Consider the following 27,975-nt stretch of genomic DNA (forward strand, 5'->3'; position numbering starts at 1 on the left):
AATTTGTGTATTTTTGGCTGCATTGGGTCTTCATTGCTGCACGCGGGCTTTCTGTAGTTGCTGCGAGCAGGGGCTACTCGTAGCTACTGGGCTTGATACATAGAACGGGGGCACACGTCTGTTGAACATCTACTACATACCAGGAATAGTGTTGAGAACTTTAAACGTAATCTTATTTAATCCACAACAATTCTGTGGGTGACTAATATCGTTCCTATTTAACAGATGAGAAAACTGAGGCACAGAGTGGTAAGTATGGAAGATGACACAGCTAACCTCACTCACAGATGAGTTCATTGTTACCTGCCTCAGCACGCTCTTTTTGAAATGGATATCCCCTGCCTAGACCAAGAAGTTTCCAAATGTTTTAGTCTACTCTACACTGGTGCCAGATGGCCACCAGGACCCCCCTGCCAAGGGTGACATTACTTCCCTCCTTGGAATGAGACAGAATAAATAGAGTGGAGCTGACCTATCCACACTCTCCGACCAGAAGACAAATCCCAGGCTTTGCTGGGCACTCTACCACTACATACCTGGAGCCTTTCGTTCTAGGAAGAGATATACGTGGGCTTAGAGGCCAGAACAAGGTGGGAGGGAGAGGAGGGAAAGAATGGCCGGGGATTGGAGACGGGTGGGGCAAAGAAGATGAAAAGGGAACAGTGAGTAGGAGGTGGGGACAAGGTCTGGGCCGGGAGCCTGAGTCCTGGTGGGAGCAGTGGGGACCAGTTTCCAGGGCTCTCCAGGCACTCCACATCCAGTGTGGACTCTGAGCCACAGGGTCCACTCTGAGGGGGCCAGGACCGGGGCCACAACCACATAAATTTCTGTTTCCATCCTCCAGACCATAAAGAGTGGCCGTGGGATCACGACACAGAACAGGGGCCCCCATCTCCACCTGCTCAGACACACAGATACACACACAGGGCAGGATTCCTGACCCAGACCAGAGACCTGTGTACAGACACAAGGGTGTACACACGCAGATGACACACGAGAGGGCACAGACACAGGCCTGGATAAAGGGACACAGATCCACACACAGACATGGGGAAAGACATAGATGCAGACGCACAGCAGCCCAGGAGACAAATGTGCGAACACATGGAGACACTCACGAACCCACAGACACGCAGAGGGAGTCACGGACACATGTACATGTGGTGCACACACCCACACACCCAGGGAGACACTCTGAAGGTGTCAGAGGGACTGTAGAGAGACAGGCAGATGGCTGGACCTCGTGGACAGACAGTCCCCAGCAAACCTATGCTTGTGCCTGGCCCTCAAGGGGTCACAACTATTGCCTGTCCATGGCAGGCCTGAGAACCCCAGGCTGCCACCCAAACTGCTCCCCAGAATCCCCTCACCAGCTCCTTGAACGCACATGCGGTGGCCCAGCTCTCCTGACACACGTGTGCGTGTCCCAACAGGCCTGTGCCCCACCCATGGGGGCTGACATCCCTGTTCTGCAGTGCAGGGAGGGGCCAAAGGACAGCCCCCTCCGCCACAGGCCACAGGCTGTGCCCAAAGGGCCCAGCCTGGTCCAGGAGGAGGGAGGCGCTGGGGGGACCAGGGCGTGCCCAGGGCGGGCACAGGAGCCGGTACCTGTCAAACAAGAGCCAAGGAACAAACTAGGTTCTTAGTCACCTTGCTCTTCTCCCCGTTTTGGCATCAGCCCCTCGGGGCAAGGGGAAGCTGATATCATAATTATTGGCTCGCCCAGCAGCTGCCTCCCCTCACCTGATGTCAGCACAGACCCAGGACAGCCGAGCTGACGGACTGATAGAGAGACGGAGCTCCTGGCCCCCCAGACCCCGGCCCCCACGCCGACCTGCTTCACTGAGCGGTAAGAAGAGACCCGGCCTAAGTCAGCCGTGGAGGCCAGCAGGGCTGGGCCAGGGAATGGGGAGGGGGGGTTGCCTTTTTAATGGGTCCTGGGAGTGACTGGGAGCACCTGGGAGTGACTGGGAGCACCTGGGTGCTCCCTTTCTTCTCGCTGCAGCTCAAGGGAGAATCAGGAAGTGGGGTGAGTGCCTGGAGGGCAAGGAGGACCCCCTCCTCCTTATTCCTCCCTCTTCTTCCTGTTCCAGGTTGTCTAACTTCAATCCTTCTTGCTGTAGTGTGGTTTTCCGTTCTGGTGTTTCGTGGATTTTCTCTGTGTGTGTCTGTGTGTTGGAGAGGGTGTGCTTAGCCACCCTGTGCTGGAAAAAAGTCAGGACACAGAGGGGCTAAAATTGGAAAACTAGAGCTGAAAGACAGGGAGGCAGATTCCCAATTTAGTGGCTTTTCCAAGTGGAGAGGGAGAGCCCGGCTCTGGGGGCTAGTTGGTGCTAAGGGTATCTGTTGATCAAGGAATCATTCACTGCCCCTAAGCAGCCTCAGCTGGGGTCTAGATGCCCAGGCCTGCACAGAGGACTGGGCTGCAGGAAGGAGAGGGTGCAGCTGGTGGAGAAGCAGACAGGTGGCGAACAGGTGCTACGGCCACAACCTGATGCTGCACCCAAGGCAGAATCCCCCGGAGGTCTGGACCCCAGAAACCAAGAGGCCTGGTGAGCAAACCTGGGATACGCAGGGAGCTCTCAGACCCTGGACGCCTGGAATTGGGGGTCTGGGGAGCAAAGGCCCTTAGGGAACTGGCCGGAGCAGCAGGAAGACTCCTCTGGCTCCCATGGCTTTTCCCCACCCCCTATCTGATCAGGTAAGGTTCTGGCATTCCCCGTGGAGTCCCCAGGCCCTCCCCAAATGTCCAAAGAAGCAAGTTAGTTAAGAATAGACTCGAATGAGTGGGCGTGTTTGCCTCTTGTCTCTGCGCAAGGTGTGGGGAAGATATGTTTGCGTGTGCATTGTGGCCCGTCACGGCTGGTCAGCAGGAAAGGACCTGGGTGGAGAGGGCGCATCCTCTCGAGAAATCATCTCATCCATTCCACCTGCCTCTAGGCTGGTCGTTTCCCGAGCCAGGCAGGTCTGCCCCCTCCTCGCTTTCCTAATCCTGAGGGAGGAAACTCGGGCATTCACTCACAGTCCTGAAGTCAGTCCTTCCTGGAGTCTGAAGTCCCTGCTGCCGCAGGATCCAGCTCTGCCCGCCCCCATAGGGTTCTCTTTTCCCTGCTGATAAAACCCAGCTCCTCTGGGCTGATGGGAGGGTGAGAAGGGTTGGGTGGCATTGCACTCCAGTCCTGTCCCCGTCAGGCCCAGCTCAGGCCCTTTTACCACCCTGGGCATTCCCTGACCCCCAGGATGCAGGCAGTAGAAGGGCATCCCCAACTGATTGGGGCAGCACCTCTGTTCCGGGACCCCACTCTCGTGGTGGGCCAGGTAGGGCCAGAGTGGGGCTGGGTCCTGGGGAGGCTCTGGTCCTCAGGAGCGAAGGTGCTGTGAGGAGAGGCACATGTCCTCTCAGCTCCCTGCCCGGCCCCGCCCATGCCGCCTCTGCGGAGCTCAGCTCTGGGCTCCAGGGCCTGCCGAGGCACGCTGCCCCCCCAGGCCCGGCGCCTCACTCACCTCCCAGGGCCAGGAACCTGTTCTCCCGGGAATGCCGGGGAGTTCTCAAAGGACTTTATTTCAGTAAAGGATTTTATTTCTTGATTCTGCTCCTGGGAAGGCAAGAGAAAGATTAGAGAGTTGGGGCACCCTCCCTGCTCCCCATATCTGTCTCATCCACACACTAACCCCATAGGACCCCAACCAACAGCTGTGCCTTCATTCATTGTGAGACGGGAGAAGGCCTGGGACAGTTGAAGACAAAGGGGGAGGCCCACTGGTGACACTTGCCTTCTGGGAAGATGTCTTATGTCCCCACTTTGGTCTCAGGGAATGTCTTCCTTTAGCCCCCATGGAGAGTTCCATCTGCCCTCTAAGAAAGTACCGCTTCCCATGGGCTCTCCATCCTTTTCTGCCAGGAAGTCCTTCCTGCTGTCTAACCTCCCTCCTTCCAGCTTGAGTCTTCATGGACCAGCAGAGCCCCCACTGCCTACACAGGGCTCAAGCACCTAGCTAGAGACTGTTACTAAGTCACACTGAAATTTCTGAAGACCTTGTGTACAGGAAGAGACAGAAATAAGGCCCCATGCCCGCTGCCCCTCTATTAGTCTCTCTGGCTCCATACTCTGATGAGAAGGGGGCTGTTGGGAGACATTTCTGCCTGCCTCCCCTTATTCCCCTATAACAGAGGGATGCCAGGGACAGAGGTCCCGGAGATATGGCCTCCCCTCTTTCTTTCCCAGTCACAGCCCACCGTCCCTGCTGAGGCCTGCAGGAGGGAGTTTTTAGCAAGCTGAGATTGGCTTCTGCAGCAGGAGAGATTGACATTAGACTTCAGAGAGACGTTTCAGCATTTTAAATTAAGTTTACCTGGACTATGTGACCACAGGAGGTGGTTTCCTGAGTGGAGAGACAACCATTGATCTGTGATGGGTGTGGCTGGGCTGGCGACATGCCCGGGAGCAGGGGAATGACAAGATGACCTCTGGGAGAGTGGGTCTCAGAAGCATCAATCAAAGGTCCCTGAGTGATTTTGTTCTTTCTCATTTATTCCTTTCCATCCTTTGCCCCTTCCTCCATCTCTGTGCCCATCTCCAACCTCCACCCCTCTGCATGCATAACCTCTCTACTCCACCTGTCTTTCCTTTCACAACCCAACTCTACCCCCATTCTCATCTCTAACCCCAATCCAGCCCTCTTCCTATCCAACCCACATCCCCAACCCCAGTTTCAAGTCCACCTCCACCACCTTATTTCTCTCTTTGCTTTCTCCCTCACCTCCTCAGCCCCAACTTCATCGTCATCCCTAACTCCATCTTCCCATCCCACAGCATTTCCACCTCCCCAGGATGGATCTCTCCATACACCAGAGATCCCCTTTGGAGGTCAGCGCCCCTCATCGGTGCCCCCGCCAGGTCCTGATACGTCCTCCACATTCTTCCAGTGTTCAGGACAAAATGGATTGGGTAGGATCATCCCTGGAGAAGCCCTCAGCTTCCTGATCTTATCTGAACTTTAAAGGCTGGTTGCTGGCCAAATAGTAAAAATGAGTTCAGGTGCCACAAGACAAGTCTGATGTCCAGATGGACCTCTCAACACTGCAGGTGTGTGGCAGGTCAAGTGGGGAGATGAAGAGACGTCCTTAGAGGGCCCCAAAGGGAGGCAGTGGCAATGTTTTTGGGGGGTGCTGGGAGCATAACCGATCCTATTAAGCATGGCCAGGCCCAAGGCAAGGAGATGGACAGAAGCTGAAGCAAGGAAGCCTGCTGGGTTGTTTAGGAATGACTGCAGTCTTGGGCATCCCCAGTCTCTACCCCACCTGTGGCTCTTGCTTAGTCAGCTCAGATTAATGGAGCCGGGGAGAGAATTAGCTGAATCGTGATCTCTCAGGGAACTTGACTCAAGAGCCAGCTGTGAGTCACAGAGAAAAGGAAACCCATGCTCTCATGGCTACCCTGGAAGGTGCAGAGGGTAGGTACCACTCAAGACCCCCCAGGATGCAACAGAGAGTTTCCCAGAAGTCTGACCCTAACCCTCCACCCCGTGCTCATGGGAGGACACATGATCAGTCTACTTCAAGCCCTGCTCCCCCAGCCTGAAACTACTGCTTCTGATAAACTACAGACAACCTGGGCAGGCACCAACACAGACACACAGACACACAGACACACACACACACACACACACACACACACATACACACACAGAATAGGGCATGTCCCTGGAACCGGATCACCCGGAGACAGTTGGAGATCTTACATACACTTGTAAATTCCACAGCCATGTCCCAGACTACACCAGCCCATCATTCTTGGAAGGCATAGGATGTGCATGAGGACACACACACACACACACACACACACACACACACACACACACACACATCGCTGTGATCAGAAAACCCAATTTTCAGACTGTCCACTTAGCAGAGGCAGAGTGACTGCAGCAGTATTCACCATCAGAGGTGTCCCCAGCTCCCTCTGAGAGGAGTTCCTGGAGCCCACATTGGGCCCCACGGAGCACGTGGCTTTGGAGAAGAGGCTCAGCCTCTGGGACCTTCTCATGATCATGTCCGATCTGCCCAAGGTGGGAAAGGTTTTGGAGAGAAAGTTCTTTGGGATGACAATGCCAAGCCCAGGAGGATCTGTGTGTGTGTGTGTGTGTGTGTACGTGTGCTCTGGGTGGCTTTGGAGGAGAGGTGCACCAGTAGGTATTTGTCTGGTACTAGATCTGCATCATTAGTAGTGGTGGTAGGATTAATATCCCTAATAGTAGATTGGTAATAATGAGAGTCCTTATGATAATAATATGTACAGAGCATGAGAGGCCCCTGGCTCAAGGGATGGTAGGTCCCTGAACCATCTCAAGCCCCCAGTAAGGTGAGCAGGCAGAAAGGGGTCTGGACCCATCCTATGTAGAGCGCCCAGGGAGGGGCAAACGGTTGAAGGGGCAAAGATCTCAGCCCGCATCCCTCTCCTGAAATCCAATGGGCCTGGGACCCCAGGGGAGGAGGCAGGGGCGCCAGGCAAGACGGTGTCAGTTTATCTTCCTCAGAGGATTTTGACACCCTGCTTCTCACTCAGTCCCCAGGACAGCCAGGTGAGGTATGTAAGGCAAAGAAGAGGATCCCATTTTATAAAGGAGGCAATGAGGTTAATTTCTGTGACTAGCCCACGCTGATGGCAGAGCTGGGAGAGGAGATTCTAGGGTCCTTGGTCAGAAGGACTCCCTGTGCGGGAACAGGCGGGCTTTGTAAGGCAGCTGGGGGTTTCTGAGATAATAAATGCCAATCTAGGGGATGAGGTGAAACAAGGCCCCAGTCATCGCTGTGGGTCTCACCTCTCATATCCTCAGCCACCAATCACCAGCACAGCCAGTTAACTCCACAGCCAGTTATCAGAGCAGCCCACAGGAGGCCGGAGGGGGGACCAGGCTCAGCCCTGAGCGACTTTGTTATGGGGGAAGGACTTCTGGGACACTGGATCACAGAGATAATGGGTGCTCAGAGGAGACCAACTTCATCCCACCCCCCCGCCCATTCCCCTACCCTCTTTAGCCAGAGTGGCTGGAAGAGGCGTGTTGTAAGGAAGGAGGAAGGCCATATGTTACCATCTATGAAAAATCCTCCTGTTCCTTCAGTCACTGCCCACCTCACCATCCACTCTTGGATCCCTTTCACAGCTAGGCAGACGGAGGACTAGAAGGAACTTTCTTTGGAAATCAGACCACTGCTTTCTGAACATTGCCCCCTAGGAGGACTAAACAAGAAGGAATCCCCACCCTTCAGGAGCCCAGCTCTGAAGTCGGGCCCCAGGGCCTCCAGGTCACCTGGCTCACATACGAGTCCCTTGCCAGACCTATTCTCACCATCAGACCCAGTCATGCCTTTAAAAATTCCTGGGGCAGATGCGGGGTGGAAGTCACCTTCTCCCTAAATCTCACATGTAAGGGTCTCATGATCTTGGAAGGGAGAATTTTGCCTCCCCCTCCCCCTGCTAAACTTGGAGGGCAAGATGACCTTGCTTCTGGGCACAAGATCTGGAGATGGGCTCACAGCCTCAGAGCCTGAACTCCAGAGGAGGCAGGAGGGAGGAAAAGACAGACCATGAATGACACCAAAGACCAAAAGATTCCTTGGGGGTTGGGGGTGTTTAGGTGGGAAGTGTCTTGGAAACAGTCACCTAAGGAGTAGGGAGAACCCAGCAGAGCCAGTCTCTCAGACCAGGTGTCCATAGCAGAGGAGAAAAGGGGGCCTGGTGGGTGTGTCTCAGAAAGAGATGGATGGGAGCTTTGAAGGATAGCATTTCTTATTTCCTTGAAACCAGCACCTCTTTCTCCCCATCTACCAAATGAGCAACTATAGGCAGTTCAAGGACACCCATTAATCTGTCCCACTGTCCATTCATTCATCTGTCTGTCCATCTGTCCAGCTTTCCATCCAGTCATTTGTCCACCCATCAATCTGTCCATTTCACCCACTCACCTATCCTTCCATTCATCCACCTATCCCTCCCTCCATCCATCCATCATCCTTCCATCCAAGGAGGTCAGGTCCCACTCGGTCTCCCCAGGGCTGCTGGGAAGGGCCTGTGGTCCAGTGGCATTTATGGGGCATGTGACCTGCCTGCCTGGCCTGCGGAGGCAGCCCCGCCCCGGCCCTCAGGCAGGGGGCTGGTCCAGGCATGTGGGAGTATTTATACCTCAGTGGAAGCTCCTGGGGAGTTCCTGGGCTGAATGACTCCCCGAAGAAGCCGTGATGGTGGCCATGGCCCAGAGCCTACTGTGAGTGCTTGGATTCAGCTCCTCTGGGGCCAAGGCTGGGTGGCAGGGGCTGGGAACGGGCTGGAGAGATGGGAAGCTGCCCACGATGGTCAGGGACGGTAGAAAGGAAGGGGTTCTGGGCAAAGGAGAATGGGGGAACCGGAAGCTGTTGGAGTTCGACATCCACAGCCAGGCTGGGACCCACCCTGCAGGAGGGATGAGTCCATTGCCATTTACTAGCCCTCGGTGAACGGCAGGAAGGATACGGCAAGAAGACTAACATTACAAGAGAGATTACATTACGGGTTAGACATCGGGAAGAACTTCAAGGTCGGCCCCAGGCATGCGAGGTGGTTCGAGCGCTTTTTCGGGATGGGCATACCGAGTTCTGCTCTAAGACAAGCCTACTTCCAGAGGCAGAGGGATGACTGAAGTGGCTTCAGGAGAGCCCTGGTTTGGGGAATGGGAACGACTCAGCTGCAGGTGTCCGTGGCTCAGATTTGAGGAAAGCATCACATGGGGGACATGATCACTCTTCATCCTTTGTTCTTATTCCCCACTCCACCCCCTGCCCTTTTCATCTGTAGTTGCTTCTCAGAGCGCTTTAATCAGATCTCAAGGCAGGGGCAGCTGACCCACTTCCTGATACCGAGTCAGGGTCAAGAGCCAGAGGGGACAGGATTTTGGCCTCAGAACCCCCAACCTTGATGGGAGCAGAGGAGCTAGAAACCCCAGACTCCCAGTATCCAGGGTGTCCAGCCTCAGGAGTGGCCCCTACCAAACTGCTCCAGGGGACCCCTCCCAGCAGCCGGGAGGGTGGAGCCTGGGTGGGGCCACAGGCGGCACTGGGCACAGTCCCCACCCCTTGTAAAACATGCTGCCACAGCCAGTAACAGAAACCATTAAGGTGGAACTCTACCATCTCCACCTCTGTAAAGGGCAGGTAGGAGCAGCCTGCATGGGAGGGAGTGTGTAGAGCCCAGTGAGGGCCCTTAGTGTCCTCTGTGACTCAGCCGCCCACGTAGGGTACAGGGACAGACCGTCCCAAGGAAACCTCCAACCTTGCCCCTCACCTGCCAATCTGGCTTCCAGGTGTGAGCAAGGAAGTTGAGGTGTTCCCGAGGTGGGGCTGTGTAGCATAGTGGTTAGGCACTCTAGCTTTGAAGCCTGTGTCTGAATCCTGGGGAGCATCATTCACTAGCTGAGTGAACTTGGGCAAGTCAGGTTAACCTCTCTGAGCCTCAGTTTCCTCGTCTATAAAATGGGGGTGATAATACAGCACCTCCTTTCTGGGGTATAATAACTCACCCAGTTGTTCCTGGTCCCCTTGAGGATTTCCTCAGAGAGGTCCCTCCTGAAGAAAAAGCAGAGATGAGGGCCTAACTGACAGCTCTGTGGACCACATACACATCCACAGGACCAGCTTCAACATCTTTAGATGCAAATGGTCCCAGCGCATCATTTTACTTATAACGAAACTGAGTACAGAAAAGGGGAAGTGACTTGTCCAAGGTCACACAACCAGCCAACAGGGTGTCCCCCCGCTCCTACCCCACAAATGCCCCCTCTGCCTTAATCCTGGGGTACTGGGAAAAGAGTCTCTGAGGGGTGGGGAGATATGCTGGGTGGAAGGAACAAAAGACCTGGCTGTTTGTGAGAAGGACACAGAGCAAAGATTTGATAACACTGGTTGTTGATCCTGTGTTCATTCTTTCTGAGGAATTTCTTCCTCGTCATGCTTCCTACTCAGGTTAGCATTTCTTTCTTCCCTCCGACTCCAGGAAAGATCAAGTCTACTTCTTCTATCCCTACCCCTGCCCTCCCACTCCTCAAGGATCATGGAAGAAGGAAAAGTTCTGAGAGTAGGGGGTAGACAGAATACCTGGATACTAAAGTGGTCTTCTGCTAAAGTTTTGCCAGCGTTGCACCCCTGGAGTGGTTTGGGGGCGTAACTGGGGCTCTGAGGCCTGAGACGCAGGAGATGTGGTTTTCAGTTTTAACTGTGTGGCCCTGGGCATGTCATTTCTCTCTGGACCTTAATCTTCTCCCCTGAAAAATGGGATTAATGACATTTCTCCCCTACCAGTGGTGTATGATAAATGCTCACCCACCAGCTCTCCAAAAAAAAGGACTAATTTGTAGCATTTGCAAATTTCCTTGGGTAAATATTCCCACCAAGGCCAATTTGGGCCAATTTCACCAAAAATGGATTTGGAAAGAGATGGGTACAGTTGGCCCTAACAAGTCCATCGCAGCTGACTCCAGCACACCACTGCCTGCTACCCTCTGGGGCAAAGGGAGGATGAAATGAGATGATAGATATGAAGGTGCTTTGTAAACTGCAGAGTGCTTTATAGATGTGCAGTTGTGATTAGGGAAGTCCTTACAGTCCAAGGGACCCCAGGGCACTGTCCACCATCGAGAGCCCTGGCCCAGCTCTAGCCCAAAAAGAGAGCAGGTTGTGGGTTGTGGAAGCCCACACTGAGTGGCAGGGTCATGAGTGCCATCAGGGGTAGCTCCTGGGATCCAAGGAAGGAGGAGAGCTGACTGGACCTCCTGCACTGGTTTGCTGACGAGATTTGCAGGCACACATCCTATTGTGCCCCCTGAAACTGCAGCAGGTAGCGTAAAGATTAGTCATCAATGAAAGATTCCTCGTGAATGCAGATGCCAGAGCCCGGACACTGCAACCGTCAGAGAGGCCTCTTGAGGGATCCAAAGCAAAAGTCACCTCCCCTTCCTTCCTACTCGAATCCCTGGGAGTTTCTGCAGCCATTCTCCCTCAAGGGAAAGGCTAAAATGATCTCTGAGGCCAGAGGGTCAAGAGGAGAGAAGTGTAGCCTCTGCCAATGGGGGAGGATGATGTCAGGGAGACGGAGGTGGGAGGCGGGAAAGAGGAGTTCCCTCCGCTCTCCTGGTCCTCACCCCCAGAGCTCATCATTTAGGATAACTCTGTCCCACTGCTAATATTAATAATAGCTATCATTTACTGAGCACATCCTATGCATTAAGTTATTTGCAAGCAATATATCACTTAACCCTCCAGAGAGGTACGTACTATTAGCCCTATTTTATAGATGAGGAAACTGAGGTCCGAGGAAGGACGCTGAGCGAGTTGCCCAACCGAAGTCCCACTGTTAAATGGGATTCAAACCCAATCCTGACTCTAGAGCTTCTGAACTAGATAATGCAACTTTAAGAGCTCCACCAGCTACTCGAGAAAGGGGTCAGGGACTAAGGCAGCCTCATCCCTCTCTCCACAAGGGGGGAGGTGGGTCCACAAGCCCTGTTACCAGAGGAGCAAAAGGAGATACAGAGAACTGCACCGTTTTTTCAAAGTCACACAGCCAGGAAGTGACACAGCTGGGACTCAAACTTGGGTCAGCCCAAATCCCAAACCTTTGCTCTTAACCATATGTTCTTCTGCCTCTGGAGAGGAGAGTGACCACCGCCCCACGTGTTACAAAGCCCAAGACCTGGGGGAGGAAGGGGCCCAGGCTTGCCTCTGGTAGGCCTGGAGAAGGCCTTGGGAAAGCACCTCTGGACCAGGGCCAGGAGTGGCAGGCGGGCCCGAGATGTCCAGGGGCCGTCCAGGGAGCAGGGGCCGGGCCGTGCAATCATGCGGAGCCAGAGATGGGCTGCCCTGCACCTCGGGCCCCAGGCCTACTCCACCGTGGTGTCCAGTTACGGCCAGCTCGGCGCTTCCCTGGTCACGCCACATTTAGCATTGCCGAGTGAGCGGCACCGGGACATGGAGAAGGGGCGGTGGAGACTCTTGAAGGGGCGGGAGAGCCTCCCCCAGGCCCCCACCTGGACCCCAGCTCCTAGCCCCCTCTGCCACTGATCCTCTGAGGGACTTTGGGCAATTGCCCTCCCTTCTTTGTCCCCACTACCCCCTTGTCAAATGAAGGAGAGAGCTTATTTAACAAAGATGTACCAACCCCAGGCTGGGCACATGGGGCCACCATAGCCATCCCTCCCCACCAGAGCTCCTGGGAGAGCAGGGCTGGGGAAATGCAGTTCTCCTGCTCTGCCGGAGGGGGTCTTATGTGTGTGTAAACCTCGTGCTTTTCTTGTTGTTTGGCGCCTAGCCCATGCACCCCCCACTCTGACCCCCAACAAATGAAGAAACTGAGAGGAGTGTAGCCTTCAGAGTCAGACAGATCTGGGTTCAAAACTTGACTCTATCAAGGATTAGCTATGTGACTTGGGCAAGTCACTTAACCCCTCTGAGCCTCAGTTTCTTCATCTGGAAAGTGAGGTTAATAATGTCCCTCACTCACAGGATTATTCTGACAAACCAATGAGAAAATTCTCCTAATCATTTACACAGTGGCCAGCCCAGAGCAGGCTCTCAGCAAAGGGTGGCCTTTCTCAGAAACCACTTGGGCAAAGAGGAATAAATTCAGGAGAAACTGCCCTTTGCAGATGGTGGAGAAGGAAGGCAGAGAAGTGAGGGTAGTAGTAGTAAGAACCATACTAATGTTATAAAGCAGAGACTAACACACCATTGTAAAGCAATTGTACTCCAATAAAGATGTTAAAAAAAAAAAAAAGAACCATACTAATAATGATGTTAATAACGAGGGCTGGCATTTACTGAGCACTTACTACATGCTAGGCACTGTGCTAAATTCTTCATGTGCATGATTTCATTTAATCCGGCATCCCCACGAGGGCGGCCCTCTCTCTCTCCCTGTTTTTGCAGATGATTGATGTGGAAGCTCAGAAAGCTTCACTAACACAGCTAGCAAGGAAAGGCAAAGGCTGGCTTTGAGCTGAGTCCTCTTAACCACTCAACTGTGCTGGGTACAGAGTTCTCCTATAATTCTAGAAGGTCTGAACAGCAAGAGCCCTCCATGTCACCTAGTATAGGCCCTGAGTTTTTCGAAAGGTGAGTGCAAAGCTCAGAAAGGGCACTGGCCTGCTCAAAGTCCCAGGTGCTTTGGAGTGTGGAGGACATAGGAGAAAACCAAATATGCCACACGTTCCACAGTGGGCCGGTGGTGGCATCCCCAGTGCCGTGGGGGATGCCGGCCAGGCTCACGGGGCCACGAGGCATCCAAGTCCCCTCGAGTCCACCTGCCTCTCTCCCTCCGCGTCCTTCATACTCTGTCTCTCCCATTGTTTATCTGCTTCCTTCTGTTTCCGATGTTCCTCTCAGTTTGTCTGTTTATCTGTCCCTGTCTGTCTGTTTCCCCCTCTCATCAGACATCTGGCTGGAGTCAGGGTCCCAGCCCGGGGATGGGGTGGGAATGGAGGTGGTGGACTTGGGCTTGGTCAGCCCTGGACGGTGGTCCTTACACTCATCACAGCTGGCTTTCTTCGAGGCCAGGACTGGGTGATGGTGTCGCTACTCCTGCAGCAGTCTGACGTCACGCTGCCGGGCCCCACCAGACTGGAGGGCGAGCCCCAAGGGGACCACATGCAGGCACCGGGCCTCCCAGGCTCCCCTGCCCCACAAAACGTAAGTACCAGGCACTTAGGTCCAGGCTGAGGCCAAGACCTGAGAGGTGCACGAGCCGCAGGTGGGCCATCACCCCCACCCCCCAGGGACCTGCCTGCATCTGTCTTGTCCCTTCCACCAGCAAATAAGTACCCAGTGACTCCCAGATCCAGAAGTGTCAGACCTGGGCCCCCGCTTGTCCCTTCAGTCTGGGGCTTTCCCAGGGCAGGGCTGTGCACCCATCCTGCTGGGGGCGACCCAGGTTTGGAAGCAGTGTGCTCTCGTCCGATTGGGGTTTCCCAGGGCAGGCTATGTCTCGCCAGAGCTCAGCCACAGACCATTTACCTTCGCACAGAGTAGGGTCCCGGTGCAGCCTCCGCTCACAGGCTCTCTACCCTCTGTCCACCCCAGAAGCATGCCGGCTTCAGCTGCTCATCATTTGTGCCCGATGGCCCTCCAGAGAGGGCACCCTCACTGCCTCCACACAGCCCCTGCGCCGCGTCACCGGGTCCCGAGCAGGTCCACTGCCCAGCTGGCCCTGGCCTGGGCCCCTTCCGGCTCTCACCCTCAGACAAGTACCCGGGCTTCGGCTTTGAGGAGGGCCCGGCAAGCAGCCCCGGGCGCTTCCTCAAGGGCAGCCACGTGCCCTTCCATCCATACAAGCGGCATTTCCATGACGACGTCTTCCCTGAGGCCCAGACCGCCTTGGCCCTCGCTGGACACTCCTTTAAGACCCCAGGGGCGCTGGAGGCCTTTGAGGAGATCCCCACAGATGTGGGGGAGCGTGAGGCCTTCCTGCCCGGCTTCCCAGCAGAGGCCTGGTGCAACGGGCTCCCCTACCCCAGCCGGGAGCACAGCCCCCAAGTCCTGGTGAGTACCAGTGGCCGGCAGCCATCCCACCTACCCCCATCCCAATTCCTGGCAGCCCAGAACAAACCCCCCGCCATCCCTTTCCAGACCTTTCCACTCAGGGTCAGTGTGCACCAGGAAAGCAGCGAGCTCAGAGAGCTGGGGACCCTAGGCTTCATTCTGGGCCTCCAGGTCAGCTGAGCAAGGGTCGCTGCCCTGGCCTGGTGTGGAGGGGACGAGGCTGGGGAGGCCAGTCAGACCGAGGAAGCTGGAAGCTTCCCAGAGGCTCCTGAGTCAGGATTCCAGTGTGCAGCTTCTCTCTGTGTGTCAAGAATCTCCAGCCAGACCTACAGGCTCATATGCAAATGTGAGAAGGAAAACGCATTCCAGAGGCCAAGAGAAAGGGTTTAGGGAGGAGCCACAGGGCACAATGTTCTCTCCAGCATCAGCCTACAGAGTTGAGAGAGGACTTAAGTCTTCTCAAAGGACACTCTGGTCCCATCCTTTACCCGGAGTGAAGCCTGGGTATATTCATAGAAATACCTTGAAAGCACCTTGAAAGCTCATTTCCTTTCATAGCCGTACCCACAAGCTGTGTGACCTTGGGCAAGTCACTTAAGCTCTCTGAGCCTCATCAGAAAAGTATCGTTAATAGTACCTCATAGGCTTGTTGCCTTGGGAAGAGGAAGACTAAAGGGAACTTTGCTCCCCACTCCCCAGCCTGGGCTGTGCCTACTCCAGATGCCCACCAGCTCTCCTTACCTCTTGCTTTCAAACAGGCTCCCATTCAATCCACAAGCCACCCCCAACAAAAGCCTGTTTCCCAGGAGTGGAAGATAGAGAAGGCGCTGGGCCCCTACCAATTGCGGCCAAGACGGAGTCTGCTTCTGGTTCTGGGGCCCTTTGACGGCATCTTCCTCAGGCCCATTGGACGTGGCAGCAGCCCCCAGGAAAGGGACCATCATACCAGTTACTTCCCCCTAAATGTCCACTCAGTGCCAGCCCGTGGTCACTGTGCCAGATGCTTTCTTTCAAGTGCCCTGTTCAATCCTCATGACAACCCTCTAAAGAGTTCCCACTAACCCCATTTCGCAGATGAGGAGACTGAGGCTCCGTCGAGACCAAGTGACTTGCCCAAGGTGTCTCTCAGCCTATAAGAAGTGAGGCTGAGGTTTGAGCCCACTTTCTTACACACACACACACACACACACACAATGGAGAGAAGAGTTTGGGCCCAGAGACCCACAGCAAGCTGGCTGACTCTGAGTGATCTTGGGCACATCACTTCCCTTCTATGGGCTCAGCCCCACCATCTGCCAAATGATAGGGCTGGACATAGTGTTTGTGGCCCTTCTAGATCTGAGATTCTATGATTAGGGTTATCTCTGCATCAGCAATCCCGGGCAACCCAGAAAGAGCTCACAGCTAATTTGACCCTCTGGGCCCAGATGCTGGTTCCCAAGGCCCCTGGTAATCCCAGGAAGAATGGTCCACCTGCTCTTGGCCTTGTTGACCTTCCTGTACCTAGCTGCATACTCTGTCTGGCCCTACTCTGGGTAGAACTCTATGCTGGCCCCTGGGGGCTCCATGTGGGGCTCACAACCCTTGGGAGGCCAGGATCTGGCCTCCACCGCCAGCAGCAGCTGCAGGCTCCCTCCGCCAGAGTGAGAAAGGCCACGGGGCTCCAGCAGACCAGCAACAGTGTACACTCCCCAGAGCAGAGAGCAGAGGCTCTGAGTTGGGGATGGCCAGAGCAGAGGGGACTCGCTAGCCCCCTCCAGAGAGCCTGCCAGAGTTCCCTTGGGCTTTGCAGAAGAGGAAGGGTCAGGACCTTGGGGGCCCCAGCTGGACCAACCTCTCTGGCCACTTCCTGTGCTCCCCTCACCATGGCTCTGCAATGGGAATTCTAGAGCAGTGGTCCTTTGCACACCTGCTCTGAGGGGCTGGTGGCTCTGAACCAACAAGCAAGTCCTGAGCCGGGCTTGGTGAGTGGGGTCAGGCAGTGCACCCTTGTGCCATTCCAGGGAGACCTCTGGTCCTACCCCAGCTTCAGTGTGACCAATGACAAGTCTCCCCCATGTCCCCAGACAGCCCAGCCTCAGTCTCTCACCTGCAGGGAGGTGGGGGGATGGGGAGCCCTGTCAGTTCCAGCCTCAGCTCCACCACTAACTTGCTGAGTTCCCTCAGGAAAATCCCTGCCCTTCTCTGTTCTCTATTTGTTCTCCAGGAATAAGCTCTGGGGGAGGCAAAGTAGGGGTTGCTTTTGTGTAAGGTTCGAGACACAGAAGAGAAAAAGGAAGAAAAATATGGTCCAGCTCGGTCATCTGTTATTTTTTCCTTCCAGCAGGAGTCAGAAGTTGAGGTCAAGCCCCCACCTCTGGAGAGCGGTCCAGGCATGTACTGTTACCAGCCCCCCTTGCAGCATATGTACTGTCCTTCCCAGCCCCCCTTCCACCAGGTAGGTCTGGGGCAGGTGGGCAATTTTCCCCAGGGTCTCAGGATATTACATGTGTGGGTGTGTGTGTGAGTGTGTGTGTGCACACCTGGATGGGCAGGTAGGGAGAGCCGGGCCCTGAATCTCAGGCTGGGCCACCTGGGGTGGGGAACAGGGGTTCACGGGGAGGGAAGCAATTGCCCTTCTCTTGGGGTGGGGTTTGTCTGAGACACTGCCTGAGAGGTCTCAGGAAAGAGAGTGGGACTGAGACTGGGGCAGGGCCGGATGGGAACCAAAAAGGGAGAGAAGAGGAGAGCTAGAAAAGGACTGAGCAAAGAGAAAAGGAGTAAATGGGGTGACACACAAGGCTGAGCAGACCAGGGAACAGCGGGCTTTCGTCTGGGTCAGCCACCATCTTATGTGGCCTTGGCCTCAAACTTCCCTTTAGCCTAGACAGGGTGGAACCAGGAGTGAAGTTAGGGGACCTTCCCAGTTGGAGGTTACAGGTCCCCATCATCTCTGGCCCTATCCCCCTTCCCACCCCACTGCCCAGCCTCAGCTCCTCCCAGACGTACAGGAAGCCAAGTAATTGACCCATACTGGCATGGGATGGAGGTTTTTAAAAAGAGAAAGAAAAGAGTCCTAGAATAGCCAAGCAGCTCCCAGGAGTCGCTGGGCAAGACAGAGCAAGTGACTGCCCAGCACCCCGCTTCATCCACCTGCAGCCTGGCACTGAGACAGGCCCTGCCTGTGGAGCAGGTTCTGCTCCCAGCTCTTTGGCATTGGCCTTGATCTTGGCGAAGCCAGGGAGGCAGGCAGGTGGGCGGGGGATGGGGGTGTGTTGGTCAGACTGCCTGCTTAGTGCGGAGAAAGAAGGAGAAGGAGGGAAGCAGAGGAAACACAAGAGGGATCATCCTCACTCCATGACGAGCCTGGCTGGAATAGCCGAGCGCTCCTGAGGCTCGCGGTCTGACCCAGGGTAGGAATGTCCCTGAGGCGGCCTGGCCCGACAGGGACTGAGCCACAGCAGGGCGAAGGGACTACCAGACCCTAGGCGGCCTCGTCATGCCCAGCCCTGTCTCGATGCCCTCTATTTTCTGCACCCCCTCCTCGAACAAGATAGCCACACCCAGGGCTTTATGGAACCTGCAGAGAGGTGACTCAGTCACTAAGTGTCTCTCGGGTGACCTGGAAAGATCACTTCGGCCTGGAGCAGATGGGGGAGTCAGAGTTTCCTACCCACCCTCACCCCCATAAAACACCATCCCTGGCACCGCAGCCACTCCCTTTGCCATAAAAACCACCTCCTACCCTCACCTGCCCACCATCGTGACCAGCCCTTTCAAGGAGCCACTGAAACTCATAAAAGGTGGCAGTGCCCAGCAAATGCCCAGGCTGGACACCCCACTTCCAGCCCAACCACTCCAGGAGATACCAGAGAGGTCTGGAGCACCTGCCCAGAAGGGTACAAGGGCCTGGGCTACCCCTCACACTCTCTAGCCCAACTCCTGTCCTATCACCATGGCAACCAGAGTACCTAGAGACCTGAGAGAAAGATGCTGGAGGAAGGGAGCTCTGAGGCCTCTGAGATCCTGAATTCTGGAATGTGGATCTCCTCACAGGCCCCCGGATAGCCGCATCCTTGGCCAGCATCCTCAGATAGCTCTTTGGGGCCCATGACCATTGTGGTGGAGCACAGGAGAGAAGAATCTAGCCTCAGTTCCTTCTCTGGATGTATGTGAATGGGGGCAGGGAGCCCCCTTCCTTGGGAAGACTGGTTACCATGGCAACCACTCTGCCCCTTTGACCTCTACAGTACTCACCAGGTGGCAGCAGCTACCCTGTACCTTACCTGGGCTCCTCACACTATCCATACCAGCGGATTGCACCCCAGGCCAGCACCGATGGGCACCAGCCTCTCTTCCCAAAACCCATTTACTCCTACAGGTACGTTTCTCAGCACTCCTGAGGTAGAAGGAAGAGGGCTGAGAGGACCCTGGGGAAACTGAGACATGGAATCCCTTGAGGTATAAGGGTAATGGCAGGGAGTGGAAGTCATAGCTAGTGGACTTCCAAAGGATGCTATAGAGAAGATTCCAGCATGGGGCAGGGGGATTGACTAGTTCACCTCTGACCTCTCATCTCACCCTGGGGAGCCATGTCTGTGGCTCAGCTCAGCAGGTGCTGGTGCCCTGGATGAGCCCGCTAAGTTCTAGCTTCCTGGGGCCCAGGGCCTGAAACTGAGAGTTTAGGGGGGATGATTCCCCCCTTCTCCCTCCCTCCCCAGATATAGAGAGAAGCTTCACCCCAAAGCTCTGCTGGAAGTAAGTGAGGGATGAGGTCTGCAGATGCGGCTCAGTTATCCAGCACCTGCCAGATCTGGTGCAACTTCTCTGGCGCTGGGGTTATAAGTACCAGGCCAGCAGCACCCAGCCCATCTGGGAGACCTTCCATCTGAACTTTCATTCATCTAACCAGCATCGATACTCGACCTCCTGTGTGCCAGGCCCCTCATGGGGTCAGGTCATCAGCCAGTATGAGCTCAGGAGAAGGAAAAGGAACTTAAACATGATCCAGGAGCACAGAGAAGGGGTTTGTGGAAGGCCGGATGATGAGCAGAAAGGGGCACATGCAATCTTTGGAGTCCAGTAGAACTGGGTTCTACTCCAGGCTCTGAATTTATTAGCTGTGAAACCTCAGGCAAGTTACTTAATCTTTCTGAGCCTCTGTTTATTCATCTGTTAAAAAAAAAAAAAAAAAAGAGAGAACTGCAGTGTTCAGGCCTTTGGATGGATTAAGTGAGAGAATGTGCTTGGCACTTTTTAGGGACTCAAAAAACCTTAATCCCCTCTCTTACTATCCAACATTCATGCAATCGGCTGAAGGCTGACTGGTAATGACAGCTTCCATTTAATGAGTGCCTTCTATGTGCTAGGCAGCATGCTTAATCCTCACGACTCTGAGACAGCTATTACTCTCTTCACTTCAATGCTGAGGAAACTGAGGCTCAGAGAGGTTAAGGCACTCACCCAAGGTCACACAGCTAGTGAGTGGCCAAAGCCAGAATTGTAACCCAGCTCTCTCAGATGCCACGAGACCCTTGTATATCAGTATTTCCTGACTTCAGTGGACACTTTCTCATTCCTTCTCCTCTGGACCTCATAGGGCCTCTCACGCATGAATTCTACAGCAGACTATTCTTCCTTGACTATTCCAGCCAGGCCGGGGGTGGGGGTGGGGAGACTCCAGGCCAGGTCAGAGGTTCAAACTCTCAGAACTTTCTCTGCCTTCAGCATCCTCATCTTCATGGCCCTGAAGAACAGTAAAACTGGGAGCCTTCCCGTCAGCGAGATCTACAATTTTATGACGGAGCACTTTCCTTACTTCAAGGTGAGCCCCAAATCCACCGCACCCCACCAGCCCCAGGCAAGCCAGGCCTCTCTGGAACCAGAGGATTCCGTTGGGAGGTGGGAGATGAGTTTGAGTGAAAGCCAGGAGAGGGTGTGTCCCCCACATGCTCCCCCTTGTCTCCACTTCAGAAGGACAGTTCTGTGTGAGGAAGAGAGAGCTCAAGCCATTCACCAAAGGTCACACAGCAGGCTGGAGTCAGACCTCATGCTGGTGGAAGGTGGACATGGCAATTCTGATAGGCTTCAAGGAGCGTCCACCTACCCCAAATGGGGAGAGAGAGCTTGGGAAGAAATGCGAGGCTGTTCCCGCCGCTGCCCCCAGGATGCTGTAGGACTGGAGGAATTGGGGTAGGAGCTGGCCAGCCAAGGTGACACAGGATGCTGGGACTGCAGAACTCATTACCTTCCCGGGAGAGATTAGGATCTGCCTCTGTGGGCGGCAGTCTCAGCTGCTGTTCTGCCAGAAAGCAGAGTGTGGGCTTCATGGTCTTAGAGTGTCCTAGGGAACTGGCTGGTTCACCCGACCTTCCCATGGACGGGATCTATCAATAATTTCTATCATCCACAGAAGGGGCTTCTGGGGCTCTAGCAAACTCCCTCCCTAGAGGCAGGACAGATGCCCTTCTCTCCATTTACTCAAGGCCAAACATCAAGTGGGATCACTTGCCGGCTCAAGCTCTCTGGCTTCCCACACCACCCACTTCCCTTGTCTGATGCTCCCCAGGCCCTCCAACAAAAACCCCTTCTTCTGGGGTGGGTGCAGGGGAGGTCAGAGCTTGCGTGTGAGGGGTACCTTCTCCAAGGCCTGCACCCTAGTGGATACAGTCTCACCTTCTACCCAGGCAGAGGGTGGGAGCTGCGGCCCAGGTAAGCCAGAACCCAGTTCCACCTGCCAGTGATTTCTGGCCCCACCATCTTCCCAACTGTGCTGCCTGGGGGTAATTTGAGGCTGATATTCAAACAAGCTTGTACTTGCCGAGCTGCCATCAGATGAGGAGTGGGCAAGATGGTCAGAGTTCTGGCCAAGAATGAAAAAGTATTGTCATCCATCAAAGGTCCTGGAAGGGAGAGGAGGAAGGAGAGTTGTCACTGGGATTCAAGAAGCATCAAAGTCAGTATCCAGAGCTGCCCCTCTACCCCAGCAAGTCAGGGGACCAGAGCCTCCCTGGCCTATAACGCTTTTAGAGGGTCCCCTAGGGCTTCAAGGAGCCAGGCCAGAGAGAGGGAAGTGAGGGCCCTGCCCCATTCCTCTCAGCCTGTCCTCCCTGCCAACTCCCAGCCCTTCCCTACGTCTCATCTTCCTGGCTTAATTATTTTTCCTGGGAGCTGTGTAATCCCTGTTTTGTAGGGCTGAGTAGTGAAGAGGTCTAACTGCTTTTTTTTTTTTCGGTTCCAGTTGTTGTTCTTAGCCAGTTGCATCACTCCCTCACTCCCAAGTTTACATTTGACTTCAGAGAGAAAGCATCTGTGAGGATGGGTCAGGCCCCAGATGGTGAAAGCAGTCCTATGGGGTGAGCTGGGCAGGGCCCTTAGTTAGGGAACAGAATTGGAGTCTGGGCTCTGTCACCACCTCCTTGTGTGATCTAGGGCTAGACCCTTTCTTCTCTGGACCTCAGTTTCCCAGTCTGTAAAATGGTCAGGTTGAACCCGTCGGCGCGTAAGTTACTTCCAACTCTCACCGTTCCCCTCTGACCCACCTAAGAAATTAGTTCAAAGATCCTCTGCCCCCTCTATCACTCACTCCCCAGTTGAAGGTCATTTTTCTGGGCAAGGACAGAGTGGACCCTAGGGTGGGCAGCACTCACGCCCAAGGCAGCTGAGATGGGCGTCCTGAAGCCCTGTGAGTCAGAGATGTGGGATTGGGGAAGGTCCAGCCACTGGACATAATTGCTAGCGCTGACCACCCCTCTTCCAAACAGGAAGTGGCTGGGGTGGGGGCTGCCCTGGCACCCCCAAATCACAGATTTATGGGGCCATAAAAGGGCCCAGTCCCCATTAACTCTGCCCACAGCCTTGACTCCTAGTAGGGACTGTCGTGGGAGTTGAAGCTGAATTCCCCAGCTGGCTGGTCTGGTGGCTCAAGAATTCTCTGTCATGACACTGGGAGCCTTGAGGGTCATCTCAACCAGGCCCCTGACCCAGGCCAGCGGCCCCTGAGAAAGGCTCCAGCAGCTCCTGCGAGCAACTTGCAGTGACGCTGGCATCAGGGCCCAGTTCTGCTGGACATGATTCAGCCTGACTACTCCCTGGGGCAAGTGAGCTGGGGAGGAGGGAGTGGCTGCCCCTCATTAAGCAGAAACTGTGAGCTGGAAGGGAGAGGGGCCGAGGGGCGAGGGTAGAGGGACCTCACCAGCCAGAGCAGGCACTCTGCCCACAGTCACCCCTGCTGGGCCCAGGACTGTCACAGAGCCTGGGACAGAGCTGGAGGTGGGGGAAAGGGGGTGCCCCCTGGCAACCCCGCCACTGCCTCTCACCCAACTGAGTCAGCCTAATAGTTTTTACAACCCTCCCTGGGCGCAATTACTGCCCTGGTGGCATGACCAGGCCTCCTAATGGGTGTTTATTCTGTTGGCATGAGCACCGCCCGCCTGAGGGCTGGCCTCCTCATCAGGCCACGCCCCCAGGCACACACATATGAACACTCACAACCACACACACAGACAACCATGGATACCCACACACACACCCAGAGAGACTTTCTCACACACACTCATTTCTCAGGGACACACATGCCCTCCCACTCAGAGGACTCCACAGACCTACACCCCAGAGACAAACTCACAGCAGGGAGAGCTCAGCGTAGTGAGTCCCTCTCCACAGACGGGTCCAAGCACAGGCCTGAGGACCCAGTGGGGAGTGGCCCAACCGCAGGCTGGGGAGGGGCGGGGCCGTCCGTAGGGCCCACCAGCCCTTCCTTTATGAACCACCTACAGCCCTCTCTGAAGGGCATGGAGTAGGACGAAGGCAGATTTTAGGTGCTACTAACTGTGAGCGAGGTTCTTGCCCACCCCTGCCCCACTGCTGAAGGGTACCGAGCGTGGGCTGGGTGCTGATGAGGATGACAAGCCCCAGGGTGGGTGGCAGTTCTGTGCCCAGATAGCAAAGGAGTTTTCTGGCTTCGTGACCCCAGCCTGAATTCTTTGTCTTGCTCTGCTCCGGCAGACGGCGCCTGATGGCTGGAAGAATTCTGTCCGCCACAACCTGTCTCTTAACAAGTGCTTCGAGAAGGTAGAGAACAAATCAGGCAGTTCCTCTCGCAAGGGCTGCCTGTGGGCCCTCAATCCAGCCAAGATCGACAAGATGCAGGAGGAACTGCAGAAGTGGAAGAGGAAAGACCCCATTGCCGTGCGCAAAAGCATGGCCAAGCCAGGTGAGGCTAACGGCCATGCAGGGAGGGCCCAGGGTGCCCATGAGGCAAAAAAAATAAGAGTGGAGGAGGCAAGAAAAGCTGAGCAAGGAGAACTGATAAGTGAGGAAAGCGCCTGAGTGCGGTTCTAAGGCTGGGAGCGTTCGTGGGGAAAGGGAGGCCTCATGGTGTCTCTCTCTCTCTTGGGCCTTTTCAGAAGAGCTGGACAGCCTCATTGGAGACAAGAGGGAGAAGCTGGGTTCCCCACTGCTCGGCTGCCCACCCCCTGGGCTGGCAGGCTCAGGCTCCATCCGGCCCCTGCCACCTCCAGCCGGGTTCTCCCAGCCGCTGCAGTCAATCCACCCAGCTCCGGGCCCCATTCGTGGCAAGAATCCCCTGCAGGACCTACTTGGGGGGCACGCACCCTCCTTTTATGGGCAGACATATTCGCACCTCTCACCGGGCCTGGCCCCTCCTGGACCTCTGCAGCCGTTGTTCCCACAGCCAGATGGTCACCTTGAGCTGCGGGCCCAGCCGGGCACCCCCCAGGACTCGCCTCTGCCTGCCCACACCCCACCCAGCCACAGTGCCAAGCTGCTGGCTGAACCTTCCCCAGCCAGGACCATACATGAAACCCTGCTGCCAGATGGAGACCTTGGCACTGACCTGGATGCCATCAATCCCTCTCTCACTGACTTCGACTTTCAGGGTGAGCTGGGGATGGGAAGGGAGAAGTGGGACAGTACTGGAGAGGGACATCTGGCAGTGTGGCCCGTCCCGTCTAAGTCTCCAGGCTGCGGCCTGCTAACTAACTGCTGGGTTTCAGGTCAACTGGAGCAGAGAAGGCCCAAGCTGGGTAGGGGGTAGTGGTGGTTAAGGGTCGAAGAGGAATGTCCTTGCCCCCATCTCCCTCCTCCTGGTGCCCTTGAACAGGTTCCAACTGACCTATCATCAAACCGCTCTCAGCTCTGGGTGGGCTGGAAAAGGCCCAATGTTCCATTCCATATTTGGTTGTGAGTGACCGATGGTCTGAACATTCCCAGAAGCGATTGCATTTTCTGAGTTCATCTTCTAATGCAGAGGAAGGAGACAGATCTTCCCCCTGGAAGAACGGAAGGCCTCAGAGCTAGGCAGGTCCCGGGGGGAGAGGTTCTATCTCTTCCGTTCCATCTTGCCTGCTCCATCTCTGCACGTGGCCAACCCCACCCATTCCCATCTAATCTCCAGTGCACCCCCAGGTCCTGGTACTGGCCACAGGGGGTTTGAAGGAGGGTGCTGACCCAGGCCTCAGACCTTCTGTGTGCACTGGGGTAGGAGACATCCACAAGCAGGTGGGGGCAGCCGACCCCCAGAGATCTCCCAGGCTGATGGGGAGGGAGCCCAGGTCTTGGGAAGCTATTGTTAGAAACGAGCAGCTACAGCCTACCTCCAGAGGTAGGGAACAGGGCTCAACAGCCTCAGAAGAAGCTATAGACATGTGAGCTACCATAAGCATTTACCTGAGCCCTACTAACTGTCAGGCATCTTGTGAGGCGCTTTGCATGTGCTCTCTCATGTGTGCCTATAGGATAGGAGGGATTATTCAACCCATTTCACAGACGTATACCAAGGTTAAGTAACTTATTCAAGGTCACTTAGCTAGAAAGAAGGAAAGTTAAGGGAATTCTGTGGAGGTCCAGTGGTTAGGACTCCGCGGTTTCACTGCTGAGGGCACAGATTCAATCCTTGGTTGGGGAACTAAGATCCCGCAAGACACGCAGGGCAGCCAAAAAAAAAAAAAGAGAGAGAGAAAGAAGGAGAGTTAGGATTGGAACCCAGGCAGCCAAGTGCAGTCGAGGGTTTAGTTCAGCTCTCTTCCTCCAGACCCTGCAGCCCTGATACCCAGGGAAGGAGCTCCAGGCCCTGGCCTGCCACAATGCAGGTCACACAACACATAGAGGAGGAGCTGGTGGCAGCACTGTTTGCTCCCAGAGTCAGTGCTTCCTGGCTTTGCTCCCGTCCCTTGGGCCCTGCGGTGGAGGATGCCCAGGGAGCTGAGCCCAACCAGCTCACTGGACGCAGCAGTGCATTGTTGGAAGATCCTTGGTCTGGGCTGCAGATCCACCTTCCTTGGGAGCCTGGGCAAGAGCCAGGGTGAAGAGTTCCTGGGGCTCCCTCCCCAGGGTAACCCCAGAATGTACAGCATCTGCATCAACCCTTCCAATAGGCAGCTCTCAAATCCTTGATCATCTCCCCCACCCACAAGAAAAAGAGCCACACAGATCATCTGAGCTATGGCTTTCAAACTGTCCTACATGGGAGGAGGAATCAGAGAGGTTCTGCAACTGCCTGGGGTCACAGAGCTAGTGCCAAGGGTCTGTTCTCCATTCAGTGTTACCCCAATCCTGGTCTCTTTAGCATGTGAGAGCATGGGGTGGGAGGCAGACAGGGCTCCTTAGTGCCTCCCAGTGACGCCTGTTCTCTCCCCCAAATAGGAAACCTGTGGGAACAGCTGAAGGATGACAGCTTGGCCCTTGACCCCTTGGTACTGGTGACCTCACCCCTGACATCATCTTCAATGCTGCCGCCCCAACCCCCATCCCCATCCCACTGCTTCCCCCCTGGGCCCTGTCTGGCAGAGACAGGCAGTGGGGCAGGCGACTTGACACCACCAGGCAATGGAGCCTCCGGGGCAGTGGGGGACCTGCATCTCACCACCCTCTACTCAGCCTTCATGGAGCTGGAACCCATGGCCCCTGCTGGCCCCTCTGTGTACCTCAGCCCCAGCTCCAAGCCCATGGCCCTAGCATGAGCTATGCTCAGCAGCTGCTCCAGCCTTTGCCTGGACTGGAAGTCCCAGCTGGCCACCCATGTCGGGCTCACCTTAAAGGTCAAGGAAGGAACACACTCCCTGTCCCCTGTGCCACTAAGCCAACTTGTTTGTTAGCCGGCAGCTGGGGGTGTAGAAGTCACCACCCAGGATTCTGCCCCTCACACATTTCTGCCGCCTGGTACACGAGCTCCTCGCTCAGGGCCCCTGAAGAGCAAGTGTCTGGGCAAGAAGAAAATACATTCTCCCTAGCTCATACTCATCCACACTTAAGCCCTCATGCACGTATGCATGGGCGCACATGCACAGACACACACACATACAGTTATGCAGACATACACACACACACACATACCTTATATCCAGAGGAATCAGAACTACATCAGAGCCTGACTTCATTTTGGGGGCAGCTGAGGGCTTTGGTTACCAAAACTCAGGGCCCCCATGCCAGGTCCAAGACCACCATGGAACCCTATTCTGACGTCCACGTTCTCTGCAGGCCCGTTCCCCTCCAGGCATGATCTTTCCCAGAAGCCCCCTGTATTTATTCTCCCATCTTCATCCCAGCGGCCCATCAAGAAGGAGGAGATATGGATTTTCTCCCCAGGTTGTCTGTGGACCCACTCCCACGGGCTGCTATTCATCAGCACCTGCCCTGCCAGGCTCTACCTGTCCTCAACTTAAGCTCTCTCTGGCCTTTCCCAGGATGACACACAGGAGGGGCAGTGTCCACCCCAGGACCAAACTGAGCCCAATTCTGACACAAAGTGTTTGGAAAAGCCCTTGCCCTCAGAAACTTGAAAGTGTCCTTTTCTCCCAGCCCTGGGTGCAGGAAGGGCCCCTCCAGGTCACTACAGTCTCACTCCTGAGAAGTTCATGTAGTTTAGGCCCCAGCTTGTGAATTACTTCCAGCTGTCTCAGGCAGCCTGGGCATTCAGGGAAGGGAAGTCTGCTAGAGGCTGGTGGGGCAGCACCCATGCCCCCTTTCTTTGACTGCTTGGCAGGCCCGGGATGCCCCTGGAATGAGGGGCTGTGACCCAGTTGCCCTCCATGCCCTACCTGAGAGCCCAACCCCTACCAAGTGGGAGCCTCAGCCTATCCAGGGTCTGAGGGTGACAAGAACCCCCGGAGGTTGGCCACAGGTTCAGATGAGACACAAGCAGAACTCTTGAAGACCTGCCATTGTCCCCTGTCCTGGAACGATAAAGCAAGTGCCCTGTGGTCTCGGCTACCAAGCTTTCTTTTCCGGACCTCCCCACCTGGGGCAGAAATGTTAGGACACACGGACTGTAGATTCCCTGGTCCTGTGATCTTACCCCGACCCTCACCTAGGACTGTGAAGTTTCAATCCAAAGAGTGAGGTATCTCGGATTACTTCCTAACAAGCATGGGGAGGATGGGGCTGGCGGGGAGAACTTCCTCCAGGAGAACTTCCAA

General features: G+C 55.3%; 1 protein-coding gene across 8 annotated transcripts; it reads left to right on the plus strand.

Moving 5' to 3' along the window:
* The first annotated feature begins 1,736 nt into the window (after positions 1-1,736).
* Positions 1,737-27,759, plus strand: FOXN1 (forkhead box N1). 8 transcript variants are annotated; one of them, XM_027130411.1, is made up of 9 exons: positions 1,737-1,849; positions 13,580-13,711; positions 14,102-14,560; positions 16,884-16,997; positions 18,790-18,920; positions 20,267-20,363; positions 23,546-23,753; positions 23,947-24,438; positions 26,204-27,759. In XM_027130411.1, the coding sequence occupies exons 2-9, from the start codon at positions 13,589-13,591 to the stop codon at positions 26,518-26,520; spliced, it is 1,941 nt and encodes a 646-aa protein (XP_026986212.1). In that variant the 5' UTR covers positions 1,737-1,849; positions 13,580-13,588; the 3' UTR covers positions 26,521-27,759. The 8 variants fall into 8 exon arrangements, with proteins under 8 accessions (XP_026986212.1, XP_026986205.1, XP_026986210.1 ...); XM_027130404.1 differs by having other exon boundaries at positions 1,754-1,849; positions 12,953-13,711; XM_027130409.1 differs by lacking the exon at positions 1,737-1,849 and adding an exon at positions 1,856-13,138 and having other exon boundaries at positions 13,560-13,711.
* Positions 27,760-27,975: the final 216 nt, after the last annotated feature.

The sequence above is a fragment of the Aethalodelphis obliquidens genome, unplaced genomic scaffold (assembly GCF_003676395.1).
Source record: "Aethalodelphis obliquidens isolate GAN/ISIS:26980383/991018 unplaced genomic scaffold, ASM367639v1 scaffold38, whole genome shotgun sequence".
Taxonomy (NCBI): Eukaryota; Metazoa; Chordata; class Mammalia; order Artiodactyla; family Delphinidae; genus Aethalodelphis; species Aethalodelphis obliquidens.

Coding starts and splice junctions, on each gene's coding strand:
- FOXN1 (XM_027130404.1), top strand. CDS start 13,223: ATGCCACACGTTCCACAGTGGGCCGGTGGTGGCATCCCCAGTGCCGTG. Junction 16,998..18,789: donor CCCAGCCCCCCTTCCACCAG/GTAGGTCTGGGG, acceptor TGACCTCTACAG/TACTCACCAGGTGGCAGCAG. Junction 23,754..23,946: donor CAAAAGCATGGCCAAGCCAG/GTGAGGCTAACG, acceptor GGGCCTTTTCAG/AAGAGCTGGACAGCCTCATT.